Source organism: Marmota marmota, unplaced genomic scaffold (assembly GCF_001458135.2).
Source record: "Marmota marmota marmota unplaced genomic scaffold, marMar, whole genome shotgun sequence".
Taxonomy (NCBI): domain Eukaryota; kingdom Metazoa; phylum Chordata; class Mammalia; order Rodentia; family Sciuridae; genus Marmota; species Marmota marmota.
The window spans coordinates 1,525,184-1,545,441 of NW_025999992.1; the positions used below are offsets into that span (position 1 = coordinate 1,525,184).

A 20,258-nucleotide genomic window follows, 5' to 3' on the forward strand; every position below is an offset into this window, starting at 1 on the left:
CTCTTTTTAAAAAACTTTTTAAGTAGTAGATGGACACAATATCTTTACTTATTATTTTTATGGTGCTGAGGATCAAACCCAGTGCCTCACATGTGAGAGGCGGGCGCTCTGACACGAGCCCCAACCCAGCCTGTCTTTCTTTCTCTTTCTTTCTTCCTTTCTTCTTTCTGCCTCCCTCCCTCCCTTTCTCTCTCTCTCTCTGTCTCTCTTCCTGTCCTCTTTCTTTCTTTCAAGACTCTGAACAAAACTAGTTGTTTCTACCAACACATCGTGTTGCCATACATCTTCTTTAGACCACTCCCCAAATTTCCACATTTCTAGCCATTCTTGTCTGTGAAATGCTCGTTGGAGGCTGACTGTGGCACGTACATGAGACACGGTCCTCACACTCGTTTTCACCCCATTTCTCTTCTTCCTGTGAGAGCAACACAATTGCACTATCAGGAAACACTGGTAAGAGGTGGAGGCAGTCGGCCCCTCCCCGGTCACAGGCTCGGCTGGCTGTGTCAGGTGGGCATTGACCCCTGGGTCCTCACCGCAGCCTCCCTTCTCTCCTAGGACACCGGTGTCGGGAAGTCGAGCATCGTGTGCCGGTTTGTGCAGGATCACTTCGACCACAACATCAGCCCCACCATCGGGTAAGTGCCCGTGGGTCCCCTTTCTCCTTGCTCCTTGGGGCTGTTCAGAGAGTCCGTCTCCCCGCAGCTGGGCCTCAGCAGGACCGTGGTGGACATCGCCCGGCAGTGTGGATTGCCTCGTCCGGCCTGACGTCCCTGCAGTGTTGTTTAGTTCTGCACGCCCTCTCCTGGACTCCAGCAGCACGGTTCTGCACACCGCGCTGCCCACATTCCAGACAAGAGGGTCCGGGCCAGTTCCCGGCAGTTCTGTTTCTTCCACTGCTACACCTGGCACTGCCCGCAGCGGGTTCCCCACCCCCCCGGGCAGATCTGACGCGGTTTCTGCCCCAGCGTGGAAAGGAGGCTGGCGGTAGCTCCTTTCCCAGGCTCCTTTCACCATCTCTTGGTCAAAGCAGTGCAGAGCCAGCCCAGGTTCAAGGGTGGGGAGTGTGCCCTCTCATGGTGGGCCGAGCAACAGGTTCAAAGGCGTGGGAGGGGTGGGGAGGGTGTGGGCTGCTGGGCGTGAGTGGCACTTCTGCCGTGGGCACCGTTGAAGATGATATTTCATCTAGGAAATATGTTTTGCTGATTTGGGGTTTTAAAACATACGTTATATGGCTGGGTGCAGTGGTGCACACCTGGAATTCAGAGGCTCGGGAGGCAGAGGCAGGAAGAGTGCAAGTTCTAAGCCAGCCTCAGCAACTTAGAGAGGCCCTAAGCCACTTATCAAGACCCTGTCTCTAAATAAAATATAAAATGGGCTGGGGACGTGGCTCAGGAGTTAAGTGACCCCGGGTTCAATCCCAAGTACAAAAAGAAAACCCAAGAGAAATTATATGGAAACTCTGATTTCTGCTTGATTTTCCTATAAACCTAAAACTGCTCTAAAGATAAAGTATTAATTACTAATTATATGTCAGTCTTTAAAATTGTAATGCGTGTTATAAAAACATCCAGACTATACAGAAGCACATAAAATAAAATAAAAAGTGAAATCAAAGGATTTTATTTGCTCTCTAATTCCATATTTTGTGTTTTGTGTGTGTGTTTTCAGTATTGGGGTGTTCTTCCACTGAGCTACTTCCCCAGCCCTTTTTATTTTGTTTCTTAGGTAGAGGCAGAGTCTTGCTAAGATGCTGAGGCTGGCCTCAAACTTGCCATCCTCCTGCCTCAGCCTTCCAAGCAGCTGAGATTACAGGCGTGAGCCACCATGCCTGTCTCTTCAATTTATATAACCAGTATTTAGTGCCCCAAGTGCATGCATGGTGAGTGTTTTCTCTGGGTCCAATGGTCTTCAGATAGACAGACTGTACAAGTCAGGGTGTGTCTCACCACACCTGGGGCTGCAGCCCGCCCTCCCAGTCCACTCAGCAATTTCTGGTTCTTTTTAGCGGCTGCCTGTGCATTTCCTTCACAGAGCAGATTAAAGAATAGTTTTTCTGATTGTAGATATTCCTGTTCACCATAAAAACCCCCAAATTCATAGAAATAGAAATCGGTATATATGCAGTTATTTTTTTCTTTTCTTTCTTTCTTTCTTTTTTTTTTGGGGGGGGGTGGTGCTGGGATTGAGCCCAGGGCCCCAGCGTTATAGGCAAACACTCTGCCACTGAGCGACACCCGGCCCTTTTTGTCTATTCTGAGAGGGCCTTGCTGAGTTGCCCAGGCTGGCCTCCACCCTGCCATCCTCCTCCTCAGCCCCACATCCCTGAGGTGACATCCCCAGCTGGAGGCTGCATATGTCTTGAGCACTTTTTATGATGTCGCATTATCTTTAAGAACATGATGGAAACACTATTACGAAAGTATAGGAAATGAGGAAAACCATGAATGACAACCGACCTCACCCCTCGCCTGCCTCCCAGCAGCTCCCCGGACAGGGCTCCCTTGGCCTTCCGCCTCTTCCTCTGTGTGTTAGTGTATTTTTTTCCACTCATCATGACTGTGAATTTTATGCCATTGACTGATTTTTCAGTGACCTCATTGTTCAAGCATTCGTGGTTACATCTATGTATTATTCTTTAGGTTAAATTCAAAGCACTGGAATAACTTAGCCCAAGGGTCTGTGTTGAGGATGAGGCCGGCACTGCCAGGTGGTGTTTCAGGAAGGTGGTCCTCGCTTTTGCTGCAGCTTTAGGGATTATTTTTGGAATCCGCACGTATGATTTAGAATTCTGTTCTCTTCCTCTGAACTTCAACCTAAGCATCTGCTTGGCTCACGTCCTGTGGCAGCGCAGTAGTGGCCCCATGGCCTGGCTTCCCAGCATGGGACACACACTGTTTCTGGCGCTCCTGTCCTTCCTTGACTCGGTGACTTGGAGCCGGGCATCCAGAGCTGACCGTGCTGCGTGCATGGGTGGGTGCTCGCGCTGCGCACTGCGCCATTCCTCGTCACCAGTGTTTTGATCAGTATTGCTTTTGCCTGCTTTGCTCATTGCTAGGTCCTGCCTCGTCACTCAGTTCATGTCCCCGGCTCCAGTGCCTTCCGTGCAGCACCCCACCGGCCTCCCCAAGCCCAGAGCATTGAGGTGACCAGTTAAGGTGCACACTCCACCCAGGCGGGTCAGGGCGGGCGGCCAGATGGTGGAGTGCAGCCATCAGCCTGAGGGCTCTGGCCAGACAGGGCTGAGGGTAGTAAGGGGGAGGGAGACCCCCCGATTCTGTACCCCTGAAGACCCCTGTCCACATCTCCCAAGAATCAGAACGTAAGGAAGACACCATTATTATACCTCAAAAACTGATCCGATGCAACGTGATGCCTCCCATCTAGCTCAGACCTCAACTTCTCCAGTTGCTCTTAGTTCTATTTTTTATTCTCAGCAGTTCGGTGCAGCCCAGGGCCTGGTGCACTCTAGGCCAGCTCCCCCCACTGAGCGGTGCTCCAGCCCCTCTCCAGTTGCCCTTAAAATAGCTTTGAAAGCTTTCTCCCTAACCCCGGGCACAGCCAAGGTTCACATGCCGTGTTTGTTGTTTATCTCTTTCCTCCATCTAAACAGTCCCCTGCCCTCTGTTTGCCTGCTCTTCACAGCACCTGCTCACCTGAGGGTCCGGGCCAGCTCTCCTAGAGTCCACACACTCCACTTGCCTGATTGTTTTCTGTGTGATTAAATCCAGATTAAACACTTTTGGCCGGAGGTAGATGAGTGTTTGTCATTCCCTCACTTTGGGAAGATTCTTATGTCAGGTTGTCCCACTACTGGGGATGCTTGCTATTTGGGGTTGGGGGAGTACTGGAATCTAGGGGTGCTCTATCACTGAACTACCCACGCTCACCTTTTTATTTTTTGAGACAATGTCTTGTTAAGTTGCCAAGGCCAACCTCCAACTTGTGATCCTCTTTCCTCAGCCTCCCGAGTTGCTGGGGTGACGGGGGTGCACTATAGTGTCTGGCTGCTTGGTATTTTTTTTTAGATGGACCTTTATTTTATTTATTTGTATGTGGTGCTGAGAATCAAACCTAGTGCCTCACGCATGCCAGGCAAGTGCTCTACCACTGAGCCACAACCCCAGCCCTGCTTGGTATTTTTTGAATGAGAAGTTTTTTCTCACAGGAGTCAAGACTATTAAATATTGAATTTCTGCCCTTTCATAAGCACAAAGAAAACCCTTAAGAGAAAATGCACAAAGAAGAAAATAGCAAGTGTTTCATGATCTTCTGAGACTTTAAAATCCCCCCCACACACACCTTTTTTAACAGAGAAAACAAAAGTTTTGCAGCTGCTCATCTTTCCTCTACACTGTGCGGGCAGGCTGGGGCTTACCTGGGGCCTGGCTGGCTGCAGCTGGCTTTGGGAGCGGATCAGTGGGGCCAGTATGCAGGACAACTTTCTTTTTGTGTCCTATTCTGTCAAAGCCCCAAAGTACCAAAACACAAGCGTCCTTTTTACTCTTGTTGTAAGAGTCAGTGCTGAGCCCCTAAGGTCATGTGTACGCCCCTCCCTGAAAGCTGGCTGTTGTCTTGGAGCAGTTGGAGCTGCTCTTTAAAGTCTGGGAGAGCATCCGTGTTGTGGTTCGGAAACGTGCTTGCTCTCCTGCACAGTGCGAAACCTCTTCCTCCAACCTGTGCACCCGCTGTACACTCCGAGTACCGGTGCTCTTTCCCTGCTGAGGCTTAACAAGAACTGCTGGCCCAAGTAACGTGGGGTGTCCACTCTCTCTCCAGGGCGTCCTTCATGACCAAAACTGTGCCTTGTGGAAATGAGCTTCACAAGTTCCTCATCTGGGACACTGCTGGTCAGGAAAGGGTAAGTGTCGCCAGGTGGCTTTCTGGGGAACCCGGGAGGGCTTCCAAGGGTCCCTGAGCGGACAAGGCTCTCGATTGCCAATCACAGAAGCCAGGCTCCAGGGGACTCAGGCAAAGGGAACGCTTCTCCGCTGAGTGCGCTCCCAGCGGGCACTCAGGGCGAGGCAGGGGTGCTTAGAGGGGCCATCTGTCACGACGCCTGCTGCCCCTGCTGCTGTCGTTTTTAGACAGCCCCTCCTGGCTCCTTTCCACGCTCCAGACCTGTGTTGCCCACCTTAGGTACCCCGCAGGAGAGCCTCTCTGCCCAGAGCACCTGCACGGCACCTGCAGGTCCCAGGGACTGGGCTGGGGTCCCTGCTCACCCCTTCAGCAGGAGGAGAAAGGGGCTCCTCCCGAGGGTTCTCGGGCACACCTCCTCTCCCGCATTCCGCATTCCAAGCCCTCCTGGCAGGGCTAGGTGATGACAGGACCCTGGAAGGTCTGCTGTCCCAGTTGCTGGAAGTTAGGTGGCTTTGTTTCCAGGGGAAAGCCGGGTCGTCTTACTGGAAAGTGGGAGAACAGATGCTCGGCTCCCAGAAGGAGCGGCCGACTTGTTACGTGTTCTTAATTCTCCTTATTTGCTGAAAACACGTATGGAGAAGATCACATGTTGAAGAAACACACGCCCTTAGTATTTTCAAAACGGAACTAACACCAGCAGAGGGTGGCTTTGCAGTGACCGTAGTACATGTCACCAAAGCCGAAAGGGGGGGCTGGATGCGCAAGGCAGAGCCGGCCAGGACCTCCGCTCCCCTGAGCCTTCACCCGATGGAGACTTCTGTCAGAGCCCACAGCTCCTGGGTGAGTTGGTCACACTTTATCTTATCTGACCCAAGGTCACTTGTCCCCTCCCTTTGCACGCACTTCCTGCCCATCTTCTCCAGAGCCCTGGGGTCGGACAGTGATCTGGTAAATTCGCTTCATGGTCGTGCTCACTGTTTCACTCTCCCAAAAGGATTGGGGTTCATGAGGATGCCTGATTTTCTACTCTTTGTTAATCATGTTAGTTTATATAATTTTCATTTTATACTAGCCCCCTTTTTAAAACTAATGTTCCGAATTTGTGTGTTAAGGCATATGAAAGAAGTGGGGTTTTTTTTGTTTTTTGTTTTTTAAAGGATGAGTCTTCTGGCCTAAAACCCTAACCTCATTAGACAGTTTTCTCCTTTTGCTCCTAAATTGAGGGCACAGACTTGCAGACCTGAAGCCAGAGCCTGCTTCCCTTTTTTAACTCTGCCACTTCCCGGTCCCCTCTAACTCATCACTGACCGGGGGTCCTTCTGCTCTGCCAATGCCCAGGGCCCCTCTAACTTTGTGGGTATCTGGTGTGCTGACTCCTGAAGCAGGTGCCAGATTCAAAGAAGAGGCGACTTAGGAATCTCTCTTCTTCACATAGCCTGTGTGTTTCTGGTAGTTGACTTACTAGTTTTTAGTTTGTTTATTTATTTTTAAATATTTTTTTAGTTGTTGATGGACCTTTTTATTTTCTTTATTTGTATGTGGTGCTGAGAATCGAACCCAGTGCCTCACACGTGCCAGGCAAGCGCTCTACCACTGAGCCACAACCCAGCCTGCTAGTTTTTTTGTTTTGTTTCTATGGATTGTTGTATAAACTTAAGCAGAAGGATTCTTTTGCTCCTCTTATTACTTTTGGCCACAAAATAGTTGCTTTTACAACTGCTTTTGCAGAGCATTTTAAGTTGATTTTAGAAGCAGCTGGCTTAGTATTGGCAGTATTGCTGCTTCTGCTACTGGCTGAGGCTGCTGATGACTTCTGTGTCCCCACAGGCTGGAGTGAGCCTTGTGTGCACTCGCATAAACACTAGGAGGATGTGCTTCTGTCCCCTTTACAGGTGAGGTCATCGAGGCCCAGAGAGGTTAAGTAACTTGCCCATGGCTGCCCTGCTAATAAGGCGTAAAGCTAAAATTTGAGTCCCAGCAGTCTGAGACCTGGAGCGTTATGGTTTTGTTTTGATATAAAAACCACACAAAAGCCATATGTTTGAAAGTAAAATTATCCAAACTCCCACCACTCAGATAGTTCCAACATTGGCATTAGATGATCATTTTTCGTCTGCTTCTCTCCCTGTTGATGATTTTTATCAGTGAAATCATGGTTCTTTGTAGTGTGCTGTTGTCATTTGAATATATAGTGTCACCAAGGAGAGATTTCTAAGCAGTGTGTGACATCTATTCTAATACACCATTCAAAGCCTTGACAGCGTTTGATGAAACTTGGTGTTTTGTTGAAATTTTCAGTTGATCATATTTCTCATGATCGTAATTGCTGCTTTCCCTCACTTTGGCTGTCGGCTGTAGACGTCTGTGACTCTATTAATATATTGAAGCTTCGTTTTCCTTTTCCAGTGCTGGGAGCACACTCAGGGCCTCGGGTGAGCTCAGCAAGTGTCCTGCCACTGAGCTGCACCCCAGCCTGCATCCATAATCTTAAAAATGATATTTTTGTAGGTCTGGGGTCCACGGCAGGACGTTCTTCCTTGGTGCTTCTGGGAACAGGATTTAATTGGGGTGACGATTCCAGGTGAACGCCTTCAGGGTCCAGTTTTGTGGACAGCGTGAGCAATGTCTGGAGGCCTGTGGTCACCTGGTCTGTGCAGCCCTTGGAGGCCAGCCTGGTTCCCATGGGGCTGCAGGTCCTCTCCTCCCTGATGGAGTCTCGCAGCTGCAGGGATGTCTGCCTTCAGGGGTTTGGGCAGCCCTGCGCTGGCTCTAACTGCCCCAGTATTGGCCTTGCCTAATTCTGAGCTAAAAATAAAGCCCATGTCTGCGGTGGCCATGGCCAGGCGTCCCGCCTCTGCGATTACTGGAGCCAGCTGACTTGACCATCTTCTATTCTCTTTGTTCAAATCTGCTACTTCCCTCCCTGATTTCACAATTTCAAACCACAGTGTCCAGGTTTATGGCGTGACTGTGTCGAGGCGGCTTTCTGGGCCCTTGGAGGGACCAGCCCCACCCAGAGCCTCCCAGGAGTTAGGGACCGGCCAGTGCTGAGGAGTGGAGGTGCGGCCCCAGCTCTGCCTGCCACATGTCGAGGAGAGGGCCCACTCACCGCCCAGTCCTGGTTCTCCTTTGGCTGGGCACAGACTTATGCATTCTGGAAAAATCATTTTTCCCTCTGAGCGCTGCAAATGTCAAAGGATCCTCCTCCTTCCCTTTGTATAAGAGGCAGTGCGACCTCCACACGCTGCCCAGATGGTGTTCTCTTCATCCAGCGGAGCACGGGCTTTGGCCTCCTTCCTGCAGGGTGGGAGGAGAGGTGTGGCCATCTCCTGGAGGAGTCTTAGATTATGCTAAGTGAAGCTAGCCAATCCCTAAAAAACAAATGCCAAATGTCTTCTTTGATATAAGGAGAGTAACTAAGAACAGAGTAGGGACGAAGAGCATGAGAAGAAGATTAACATTAAACTGGGATGAGAGGTGGGAGGGAAAGGGAGAGAGAAGGGAAATTGCATGGAAATGGAAGGAGACCCTCAGGGTTATACAAAATTTCATACAAGAGGAAGTGAGGGGAAAGGGGAAAATAATACAAGGGGGAGAAATGAATGACAGTAGATGGGGTAGAGAGAGAAGAGGGAAGAGGGGAGGGGAGGGGGATAGTAGAGGATAGGAAAGGCAGCAGAATACAACAGACACTAGTATGGCAATATGTAAATCAATGGATGTGTAACTGATGTGATTCTGCAATTTGTATACGGGGTAAAAATGGGAGTTCATAACCCACTTGAATCAAAGTGTGAAATATGATATATCAAGAACTATGTAATGTTTTGAACAACCAACAATAAAAAATAAAAAATAAATAAATAAAAAATAAATAAAAGTCGGCTATTGAATCCAGCTAGTTAGCAGCCGAACATTTTCAACATTTGGGCATTCAGGGTGGTTCCCAAGAGGGCAGGGAGAGTGGAGGGTGCCTCTGGGTCCCTGTAGAGGCCTCTGCAGGCTTTGGAAGGCTATTACCTTATGCATGTGGGGAGATTTTTTTAATAGCACGCCCCCCTCTCTACATAGGAAGCTCTAACAAAGAAGGATGTTTGGAGGAAGCTGGACGGGAAAGAATGGCTTGGTGACACAGGAGGAGCCTCAGTGCCCCACCCTGTGTGCAGGAGCCACACCTGAGTGGTCCCTGGGGCACAGAGGGACGCATCTGCCAGCCCGCCCTCTGGTGCCTATTGGCAGGATCTGTGATGAGGCCGTGACATCTCAGCCCCATCCAGCCCTGTGAACGTCCCTCCTGGGTTTTCCACTTAGGCTGGAGGATCATGTCTTCACTTATGTTTTAGTCAGCATTTCTGATGCTGTGGGTTTTTTTCTGAGGCTCACAGTTTTGGAGGTCTCCACTTCTCAGGGCTCAGGGTGAGGCGGAACATCGTGGTGAGGGAGGATGGCGGAGGAAAGCAGCTCACGTCACGGTGACCAGGAGGCAGAGAGAGAGAGAGACTCCACTCTCCAGATACAAAATATATACCCACAGCCAGGCCCCCAATTCCCACCTCCGCCAGCCACACCCACCTGCCTCCAGTCACCACTCGGGTATGGAGAGGACATTATGTCATTTGCTACTGTTATCTTTTTTCAGTATGTAAAAAAACTTGCTAGAACATACATACGAAAGAAAGACTAAGGGATAACAAATTGAATGGTGCCCTGTGGGCCTGAGCAAGCTGCCTTTATCCAGTACAGCCGAGTGACTGGAAATTCCAAGTGCAATCTTAAACACATGAGACTTTAGGGTGCAGAATATCATGATTAATCCTGAAAGTTGGCCCATGGTTATTACATGTGTGTGAGGTCTTTTTTTGTTTTAATCTTTTAATTTTGAAGTAATCACACTTAACAGAAAATTTGCAAAAACAACCTGGGGGCTCAGGGGCTGCAGGCCCTGCTTCTCCCGTGGCTGTGCATGACAGGGGCCTGCTGTTCACTCAGGGCTGGGAGGAGGCAGCGCCCCGGGTGGGCGTCTAGAAGAAGCAGATGTACTGTGGCTCTGGGTCTCTCCACTTCCTGGGACCCCTCCTGGCCTGGTTGAGGCTCACTGGGAGCTCTGGCCTTGGGGCTTTCCGTCCTCTTCCTCTGGTTCGCCTTGGGTGCAGCTGACCCTGCCCTCACTCATGTTTTCTGGATAATCCATTCCTGGAGGGTTAGCAGTTGGGAATCTCGTTATCCAAGATGTGCTCTCGTCCACATTTTTTCTGCGTTGACTGCTGGTTTGCGTGCCCCAGGCTGCGCCTTCCAGGAAACTGAGGCAGCACATACATCCTCCTTCAAACCCCGATTCTTATGGCCAACTCAGAAAATTTCAGACATGTCATTCACAGTGACAGGCATGAGTTTATTGAAGGGACAGGACAAGGGAAAGGAGAGTGTGGGTCCTCTCAGAGAGAAGGTCATTGTGTCCCTCCTGCACTCTAGTTTTATTGGGATCCCAGAGAGGTTTCCAGACACTCCTGTCCAGGTCCACCTCTTGATTTGTGACTGACAGCAGGATGACATCAGACTTTCAAGTCCCCACTGCAATGACAACTCTAGATCACTTTGACCCATGTTGTCAGGTTCTAATTGGAATCTGTTCTTAACAGATTTTATGCTTGGGAGGAATTTTCCTTATCTCCCTGAGTTTTAGGATCTGGTCCGTGAAGGGGTCACAAAAGTCCCCCTTCAGTGTGACTTGGGTTCCTCTTATCAACACTATTTCAGGCCTGCATTTCTCCTGCAGACAACAGGTAGTTGGCTGAGGAATGTGACATACCCTGTCCACTCAGGCCAGGCAGGGCTGCAGGTGAATTTCTTCTTGGAGAAGACAGCGTGTGGGGGCAGGGCGGTGGGCCAGGGCATGGAATGTTGCCTTAACCTCTGTTCGCTCCGCTCGGGTCTGTCCATCTGTCCGCTATCAGGTGGAGCACCACCCGCCTCTTCTTTTTTTAAAAAGAGTCTTCACTGAGATGTGACGCACGTGCCATTCACTTCCCGCACCTGGCCTGTGCAGTCCAGGGGTTCTGGGGTAACCAGCACTGCTCAGTCAGCTTTGGAGCCCTCCAGTCCCCAGGAGGAAACCCCGTCAGCAGTCACTCCCACCTTCCTGCAAATGCCCCAGCCCTTCGAGGAGGGGGTTCCTTTTCCTTTTTGTGGTGCTGGGATGGAACATAGAGCCGGTCATGTGCAAAGCCCACTCTGCTGCACCCTGGGCCCTGGGCTGCTGTCTAGACGGGTCATGCAAGTGGGACCAGGATCTGTGTGCCTGTGATGAGTCCCTTCTCTGCCACAGCTGTGCAGAATGCTCCTCGCTTGCTGGCCAGCTCCCCTTGGTGGTGGAGGAATAGGGACGTTGTGCAAGGATCGGGCTGAGCGTCCCTCACCCAGAGCACCTGAAGTCAGAAGGTTCCCGATCTGGGTTTTAAAAACCTTGGGATATTTGAATACGCGTAGTGAAGTACCTGGGGGACAGGACTGCTGTCTAACACAGAGCTCGCTGATGTCAGGTGCACACCGCTCACATGGTCTGAAGGTAATTTGTGCCGTCTCTTTGGTGCCCCTGTGTTTGGCCTTGTGTGAGGTCAGGTGTGGAGCTGTCCACCTGTGGGGTCAGGTTCATACTCAGGTCTCAGATTCTGCACCATTTGGGGTGCTGGCTTCTGGGTGAAGATTCACCTGCAACACACTTACAAATCTGCTGTGGGAGTGGACCCGGGTGGCCTCCACTTCTGATAGCAGGATGACATCAGACTTCCAAGTCCCCACTGCAATGACAACTCTAGGTCACGTTGGCCCATGCTGTGAGGTTCTAATTGGGATCTGTTCTTACAGATTTTATGCTTGGGAGGAATTTTCCTTATCTCCCTGAGTTTCAGGATCTGGTGTGGAGTGGCGCTGGAATGTTCTGTGCAGTTTCGTGCAGGTGTGTTTCGGGTCTCCCGGGCATACGTGTTCAGGAGGGGAGCTGACCAGGCATACGTGTTCAGGAGAGGAGCTGACCTGATGGGTCCTGTGTGAGCTCTGGGGTTGGCAGTCAGAGGAACGGCCCAGTGGTTTCCCAAAGCACCTTCCTGCCCTGTGTCCCGGGTGCGCAGTCTCGGTCTCCATGCTCTCCCAGTGCTGCCTGCGCCCGTCTTGGGTCTGAAGGCAAGTCCTGCCTTCTCTTCCAAAAGTGTCACAGCCCAGCTCTTTCTGCCCTGTGATCCATTTAGAGTTGATTTTTGTGTCTCTGGTATGGAAAGGACCCCTCTTTGCTCCATTGTCCCAGTGTGATTTGTTATAACGACTGTCTTTGCTCAGTTAGTTGTCCTGGCATCTTTGCTGGAAATCAGCTGACCGTTTCTGAGCTTCATGTTGGTGGTCTGGGCGGGCGGCACCACGTTGTCCTGCCTGTCATTTGTGGCTTTGTGTTTAGCTTTGAGCTTGGGAAGCTTGGTTCTTTCTCCAGCTGGTTTTGGCCACTCTGGGCCCTTACATTTCCACATGAATTTTTATATCAGCCTGTATATAAATTTACAAAGAAAAAATCAACTGGAATTTGGATAGGGATTGTATTCAGTCTATAGAAGACTTTGGAGTTACCTGGTCCCCAACGTAGAAGTGCTCATTTACACTTTAAGTGATAAGCCAAGTTGTCTTTCATCTCTTTAGAAATAACTCAAAGATTGGAAATGGAACATGATCTCAGAGGAAAAGGTCTGAATAAAGAATTAAATCTTTTGTCTGTTTAAACGTGTTCCCCATAGTAAACTCACATAGAACCATAAACAAGATTAGTTTGTGAGGTTATCATTTCAAATTTAGCAAACCATCTTAAAATTTATGATATTTGACAAGTTGCATTTTAAAAGGATTATTTTCACTGGTTTCATTTTTTCAGCAATATATTCTAAACCAGGACGGGGCCTTGTTAAGTGGTGCTTCGTGCTTAAGAGCATGTGACCCGGCTCCCTGAGCAGAGGTGCCCTCTGACCTAGTTCCTGTACCCTCCTCTTAGCTGGGAGGTGTCCCGAGCATCATGGAAAAGCACAGATGAGCACGTGATAAGCCCCTGGAGTTGCACCCCAGCCGTGTAGTGTAGACTTTTTAAAAAATTTTGGTGCTGGGAATGGAACCCAGGGTCTCATGCACGCACCAGCCTGCTGCCCACCAGCCCTCACCTTTGACCTTCCATACCAGGTAGAGAGGGCCATCCCTGCCTCCTCCAGGAGCTGAGGATTTCATGGAAGCACTCAGGAATTTGGGCGCCCTGTGCTCTTGGCCAGACTTCTTGTTCCCCTTCTGTTTGTCCCCCTGTCTGCCTGCCGTCCTTGGAAAGACCAGCTGAAGGGCACTGCCTCAGAGTTCCAGGACTGCTCTCCACCCAGCTGTGGTGAAAGGCAGGGTCTGGGGGCACCCGGAGAAGGCGTAGGCCCCAGAGGGCACCTGCCTTGGGCCAAGTTCACACTCTCCAGACATCAAAGGAAACTCCTGGGCCCTCCTTCTGCCTTTGTTCAGAGTGCTGGAATCTGCCCTCCAGACAGTGGCTCACTGTTCATAGGCATGGCCAGAGTCAGAGGAAAAATTGGCCTTGGGAAGCTCTTGAAGAGTGGAGCTCTCAGGAGCCCAGAGTGAGCTCTGTGCTACCTGCTCTGCTGGCTCTGCAGCAGGACGGCCCAGCTGGACACCAGCAGCTGACGCTGCCCCAGGGTCCTGCCCCCAGCCTGCTGTGTGGAGGCGCCCCTCCCCTACTGCAGCCCCCAGGCTGTTCCGTGGGGCCTTTTAATCTTCCTCATCATGGCTGGGTGCCCTGCATTGCTGCCACAGTGAGGGCCACAACTCAGAGCTTCGAACATTAGACTCACGGTCTTCCCCCTTGGAAGGTGTGAACTCCAAAGTGGCAATCACTGGGCTGAAGCCAAAGTGACCCAGGGCTCTGTGGTCCTTCCTGGAGGCATGAGGAAGAGCCTCCCTTGCCTTTTATTTATTCACTTTTCTCTTTTTGTGGTACTGGGGACTGAACCCAAGGTGCTCTACCACTGAGCCTCATCCCAGCCGTTTTTATTGCACTTTAAGACCCCGTCTTGCTGTAGTGCCATATTCGTGGGACCCCAGTAGACCTCCAGGAGCCAAATCCGATGCAAACACACAAGAGTCTTTATTGCAAGCTCGAGCCTGGATCCACAACCATTCCCGACGCAACGGTCTCAGGGAGTGAGTCCTGGTTCTTTGTTCAGTGAGGTTTTATAGGTTTTGGGGGGATACTCTATGTGTCACAAAATCACACAGCAAATCATTCCATACCACAGGAAAATCAAACAACAACTCTTAACATTGATTAACACATTCACTGGTGGGAACAAGTTGGGTAAGGTGATTGGTTTGTACAAGAGGGGGATTCGTTTGAACTGATTGGTTTAGGCCACGAGGGGTGTACATGCTGAACTACATGGTTTCCCAACATGTTATCAACCACCATAAACTACTGGGGGGTCATCTGGCATCCCAGGTTTTTTCCCTGTCTCATGCTGATTGGTGGCTGCTAGGGGGTTGCTATGGGTCCCCACCTAGCCTGACTGAGTCAGGGACACCTGGCGCCACACACCTCTCCTGTTATTTGTAGATAAACAACTCAGCAAGGTGGGTATGTGCATGTGTGTAGGAAGGCTCTGTAGGTTTTCCCAAGGACAAGGGTCATGCCCACTTCCTTGGACAGGCTTTGCTCTGAGGTAGAGGCTGGTTTCTCAAAAATGGAATCACATCAGTTTCTCTTTGCTAAGTGGCCGAGGCCCTGGGACTGCAGATTGGTGCCGCGGTGCCCGCCCTTCCTTGCCTCTTGTGGAGACCCCTGCATGGCTTGGCTGGAGCCGCCCTGTCCATCTCCAGAACCAGCAGAGCAGCAGTCTCTGACTCACTGCCTCCACCGATGACCTCTGATCACACGGGGCCACCCAGATAATCCAAGGTCATCTCCCCACCTGAATGTCGGCGGCGGACTGGCAACCTTAGTTCCCTCTTGCCTCAAACAGGACACTGCGCAGGCTCTGGGAACTGGGAAGGGGCATCCTTGAGGCCACTGTGACCCTGCCACGCTCCTGGGTCCCCAGGGCCTGGTGGCTGCTGGCACATACCACGTGTTCAGTGATGCACTAAGTATGTCTCTGTTCCATCGGTTTAAGCAACATTTCCTTTCAGAGAAGCAACACGGGAGTGGGAGAAGCCTGCAACTTGGAGCCAAAAGACCTGTGTTCAGGTCCAGTTTTGCCCTTTAGGAGCTGTGGGGCGACAGCTCACATGACCACGCTGAGCCTAAGTCTGTCTTCTCTGCTTGCTGTCCCTGGGCCATTGAGTCACAGCACACAGTTCAGTCTTTAGGTATCTGTGGAGTCCTGCTGTGGGCCAGAGGAGGGCTCAGGCAGGTGTTCCTAGGGTGGGGCCACTGAGATGGTGGGAACTGTGAGGGAGTGGCCCTGGGGGTGTTCAGGGGCAGGTCAGGCCTGGGTGGCTGTGTGTTCCAGGAGCAGGAGGAGCCCAGGAGCGGGTCTTGGACACCGGCGTGGGGGAGCTCCGTCTGCACTGGGTAAATCAGAAGGGTTTGGAAGGAGGAAGTGACACAGTCTGACTTCCAGAGGGGAAAACGGACTCTGGTGTTGAGATCCACAAGACACCAGGTATTTGCTTCAGAGCCTCCTGGGGCTGTGGCCTGTGGGGTGGGAGCCGAGGAGGGGCAGCAAGGAAGCCAGCAGCTGTGGTGGTGATGACCTTGAAGGTGGGGACGAGAACATGAAGTTCTTTATACACTGTTCTTGTCTCGGGTTTTTTTGGAAACTTCCACAACAAGAAGTTGAAGATAAATACATTCTGTGGAAACAAATATCACAATCCAGCTGCTCAAATCAGGATCCCTCTGGCCGCTGTGGTCAGCTCAGAGGCCACTGCACTGTCCAGATGCCCAGCACCCAGTCAAGGAAGGTCACCCTGCTTGGAGAGGAGGCAGTGGCAGGGACAGGGCCCCCAGGGCAGGTCTAAGGCTGTTGGGGGACCCAGACCCCGCTCTTGTATGGCATCTGTGTGATCAGGTCACGGGGGGACTCTCTGGGGCTGTGCAGATGGGCTGTTCTGGCCCACCGTCTGTGCCTGAGCCCAGGAGAGCCCCGGATCCGCCTTTTCCTCCCGCCGTGCCTGCTGCGTCCTGTCTAAGGCTGGCCTGCTGTTGCGCCCTGCAGGGCATTGCCTTGGACAGGGTGTAAGACCCCAGAGACAGCGGAGCGGGGAGGACAGGAAGAGAGGCAGTGACCACCTTCCTCCAATGCCGGTGCCCACACCAGGTCATTTTTTTTGCAGATGCCTGGGTCAGCGGCTGCCTGTGACATGACAACTAGGAAGGTGGGGCCGCCCTCTGGACTTTAGGAAATTCCTGTTGCCCACAGACAGCTCATAGCTGAGGCTCACTGCCCTGGGGGGGGGGGTGGTTTCATGGGTGGCCTTTTAGACTGATCCACGCCCTCTCCCAGGCCCTGACTCATGGAGAGAAGTCTGTTTCCTGCTAAGAAGGTTCACCCTGCACCTGCAGAAAGGAGGCCTGGGCTCCTAGGTCACCCTAACCCAGTTCTTCCTGGGACTTCACCTCTACCTGGGACCCCTGCTGTAAGAAGCTCTGACCCCAGTGATTAGGAAAGAAAGAGAAGTCTTGTCATTGCGCGAGTCAGAGTCATGCATCGTGCTGAATACTTTGAGCAATTCAGACACAGCAGAGCCAGGAGCGCTGCGCTCTGAGGTCCCCAGCAGGAGCTCAGCCTCTGTCTCCTGCGGTTCCCCTCATTCCCCTCGCTGTCCTTAGGTCCTTAGTGGCCTGTCTGGATGGTGCTCTGCTTCCTCGTGAGGGAAGGAAGACACCCTGGGGATGTGTTTCCATTCTTTTGCTAACGCCGCCGGAATGTCAGGAATCTTCTCTCCTGCTTCCTTCTCTGAATTCCCCAGCTCTGTGGCTTCAGGACACAGGCCTTGGGGGACAGTGTCTGGAGACTGGGTGGACCTATGATTGAGTGGCTCCTGAGGCAGACCCCCATGCTGTCATGGTCACAGACCAGTGCTGCCCACCCCCTGGACATCCTTCTGTGAAACCCCTCTTGCATTCCAGCCTGGGTGCTCTGCTGGGCTCCTTCTTCTCCAGGAGGCAGAGCCCAGCACAAGCTGCGCCTTGGAAATGTAGTGGTCATCCACCACCGCGCACTCCTGACCACAGGAGCATGCTGCCATGAGATTTCTGATGCCACCAACCTGCACTGAAGGGTTCTTGCCTCAAGTGGACAGGGTGGTCTGAGGGTTAGGGGGTCTACTGAGCCACGTGTGCACCATGCAGCTGAGCCCTGTGTGTGCGCATGTGTGTGCGCACATGCAGGCGGGTGTGGGACAGGAAGAAGTGAGTGTGTTGCAAGTGCTGCAGTCGGAAGAGCAAGGCTGGGCAGCTGGCTTCACCCAGAGCCCCTGGTCCCTGTGCGATGAGCGAGCATTGTCACAGAGCTGGAAGAACCAGGCTGTCATTGCTGACCCCATTTCCATTTGACAAGATTTGAAAACCAAGACAGAGCCAGGCCAGGCCTGGGACTGTCTCAGAGCCCCCTTCCTGTCAGGCCGTGCTCTAAGGTGGCTCTAAGCGCTGCAGGTTCCTGGGTGTTGATGTAGACAACCTGAAACAAGGCTTAGGAGGTGCTGGGAACTCAGAGTCAAGACCAAGAGGGACAGGTGCCTTCACGGCAGGCTGGGCTGCCCCTTATGTGCCCATGGTTCCCCGTGCACCTCCGGGGCAGCAGCACTATGTCTCGTGTCTCTCAAACCCATTTGCCAAGAAACCTTTTCCCCAAAAAGCGCCTGAAGGCCTCGATGCCCATAGGGGACGCTGGGAGTCACTGAATGATGCCATCTCACCCACATGCCATCGAGTGTTCTTCTGGAACCTGGGCTTGATGGTTCTCTGGCGTCCCGTGCTGTGGTCCACTAGAACCACATTCCCACTCCTAGTGGCCAGGCCTTGAGGTTGGCAAGGAGAGTGAGTCATGGTGCCCTTGTGAGCTGAGTCAGTGTGTGGACGCTTATGAGGCCACGCCCATCTATCCTCTGCCCTGCTGGAAGTGGGTCTGGAGTGCCCCAAAGGCCCTGTGTGGGAGGCTGGGTCCCCAGGGTGGTGCTCTGGGGAGGAGGTGGGGCTTTGTGGGAGGCCTTTCAGGTTGTTAGGGACATGCCCTTGGTGGGGAGACAGGCCCTGGTCCCCCACTTTTCCTGTCTGTTGCTGCCTGGCTCACGGTAAGCGGAGCTTTGCCATGATGTGCTGCCCAGAGCCTCGGGGTGACCCCCCAACGGACTGACGCTGCCCGGATGCACACCAGAATAAGCCTGTTGTCTTCCTGAGTTGGTCACGGCAGGCATTTCATGACAGTGATGCAGAGCTGACACATATCCTCCGGTAAGCACTGTCCAGGGAGCTCGAGTGCTTGACTCCCCCTCTTACAGAGGGATACCCCGGGCAGACCCCTTCCTCCGTATGCTGGACAGCTGTGGTTAAGAGCCACTGAGGACGTGGACATCTGCTCTTTTGAAGACGAGCATGACCTTTCACAATTCCCGGGCTGCTTCTAAACAATTAAATGGGCCACAAAGTGACCTGAGCCCTGGAGTCTGGTCTCACAGGTGTGTCGTTGGTAACTGGGGAAGAAGGGATTTTGAACTGACATCTATTGGGCTGATTCTCCAACATCCTTTCCGTGAGATTTTAAAACAGAGCTTTGTCAGCCTCCTGGGATCCTGACCTTCATTTCTAGCCGAGTCTTTCTGCCAGCGTCCCCTGGGTCCTAGTCCTGACCCTGCGGAAGTCACGTGGCGTCGTGGGGCGTTCGGAGGCTGACGGTGGCGCATCTGCTTTATGTATGTGGAAAGTGTGTGCTAGGAGTGAGTCATCGTTTTGTCCCCCACAAACATTACCCTTGGTCAGTGCATTATTGACTTCTGGAAGTGAGATGGGAACTTCTAACTCATTAAAACCCCTACGTCCCCGTCAATAAAGCCCTCTAAGTGGCTGAGCCAGCAGATTTATTTCAAAGTGATTCCGTTTGGAGGAAGGAAGGAATGAGTAATGCCTCCTTTGCCGCCGTCTCTTCAATCATTCATGAGGCCTGTGCCCCGCCCGCTCGAGGAGGCCTGGGTGGAAGGGAGCTCCGTCCACCTCAGGCCACCGCTGCCTGGCTCCCCGGGAGCTTTGAGAAATGAAGTTTGTACGACTCCCTTCCTAAGGTGGAGGCTGTTTTGAAAACCATAGGCATTTTGTCGGTGTGACACGTAGATCTCAGGCCACCTGGGCGTGCACCGTGGGAGCCTAGCAATTGCAGCAGGCACACTTGGGAGGCATCAGTGGGCTTGGAAAGACCCGTGACAGACAGTTGCCTCCTCCTGAGAGTTTTGGGGTGGTATTTGTTGGACCGAGGAGCTTGCAGGGCCAGGGCCAGCAAGCAGGGACACTGCTTGGGGCTGCCCCGGCCACCAGCTCTGCAAGGTTCCAGCCATCTCTCCAGCGTGCTCTTTCCTTCCCTTGGGACACGTATTTTCTTGCTGCTATGTAATCTCCTGGGATTGCCCGGGGTGGCCGTGTTAGATCAGTGACGGGCAGTGCAGAGAAGACAATTCACAGGATGGTGACATTGGAAGTAAAATTGGGCTTTGGGTTTTGCACTCTTGAGGAGGTTTCATGGTCTGGAAACCGCAAGCCTGTGGGGGGGTGGTGAGGGGAGGAAAGTTAACAGGAGCCCTGGAAGAATCCCAAGAGGAGTTTGCAGACCCTGTGGGGACAACAGTGGAAGCACACGTTGATGTCAGTGGTCTAACGTCTGTCTGTGTCCTTGGCAGTTCCATTCCCTGGCGCCCATGTACTACCGAGGGTCGGCCGCTGCCGTGATCGTGTACGACATCACCAAACAGGTGAGAGCGCCTCCTTTAGGACCAGGGGCCCTTGTGGTGACATCCCTGTCTCGGGGGACCCCAGCAGAGCTGGCACTGTTGAGTCTTGACAGGAGCCTGGGACGAGGCCTCCTAGTGGGTGGTCAAGGGCAAGGACCCTCCTTGAGCGTATGTCACCCGTACCTGATGAAGCGTCTCAGACTTACCTCTAAATCAGAGCACAGAGAACCTCCCTTTCTAAACACTGGACCGTCCACATGTAGATTTTGTCCCCAGATCTTGTCTGCTGACATTGCCTCCAGAGTGTCAGCATTTTAAGAAAAAGTTCATCTTTCAGCTCTGTTTCATTAAGTCTGCGTACTTATTTTCTGGTATTGTTTTGATCGTGCTCCTTTAAATGCCAAGGGCACAGGCGCACGCAGGTGCGTGTGCTGTGTTTG

General features: G+C 52.2%; 1 protein-coding gene and 1 long non-coding RNA gene across 2 annotated transcripts in view; one reads left to right on the forward strand and one right to left on the reverse strand.

Moving 5' to 3' along the window:
• The first annotated feature begins 354 nt into the window (after positions 1-354).
• Rab31 (RAB31, member RAS oncogene family) overlaps positions 355-20,258 on the forward strand; it is a 45,752-nt gene continuing 25,848 nt past the window's right edge. The window contains exons 1-4 of the mRNA XM_048806740.1: positions 355-453; positions 559-638; positions 4,780-4,861; positions 19,768-19,839. Of these exons, the coding sequence (XP_048662697.1) occupies positions 370-453; positions 559-638; positions 4,780-4,861; positions 19,768-19,839 (318 nt within the window). The 5' untranslated portion in view covers positions 355-369. The remainder of the gene's footprint in view (positions 454-558; positions 639-4,779; positions 4,862-19,767; positions 19,840-20,258) is intronic.
• LOC125617876 lies at positions 16,542-20,201 on the reverse strand. The gene is made up of 2 exons (XR_007348997.1): positions 20,025-20,201; positions 16,542-19,629 (listed from the first exon to the last, which is right to left on the reverse strand). It is a non-coding gene; the product is annotated as an uncharacterized LOC125617876 (long non-coding RNA).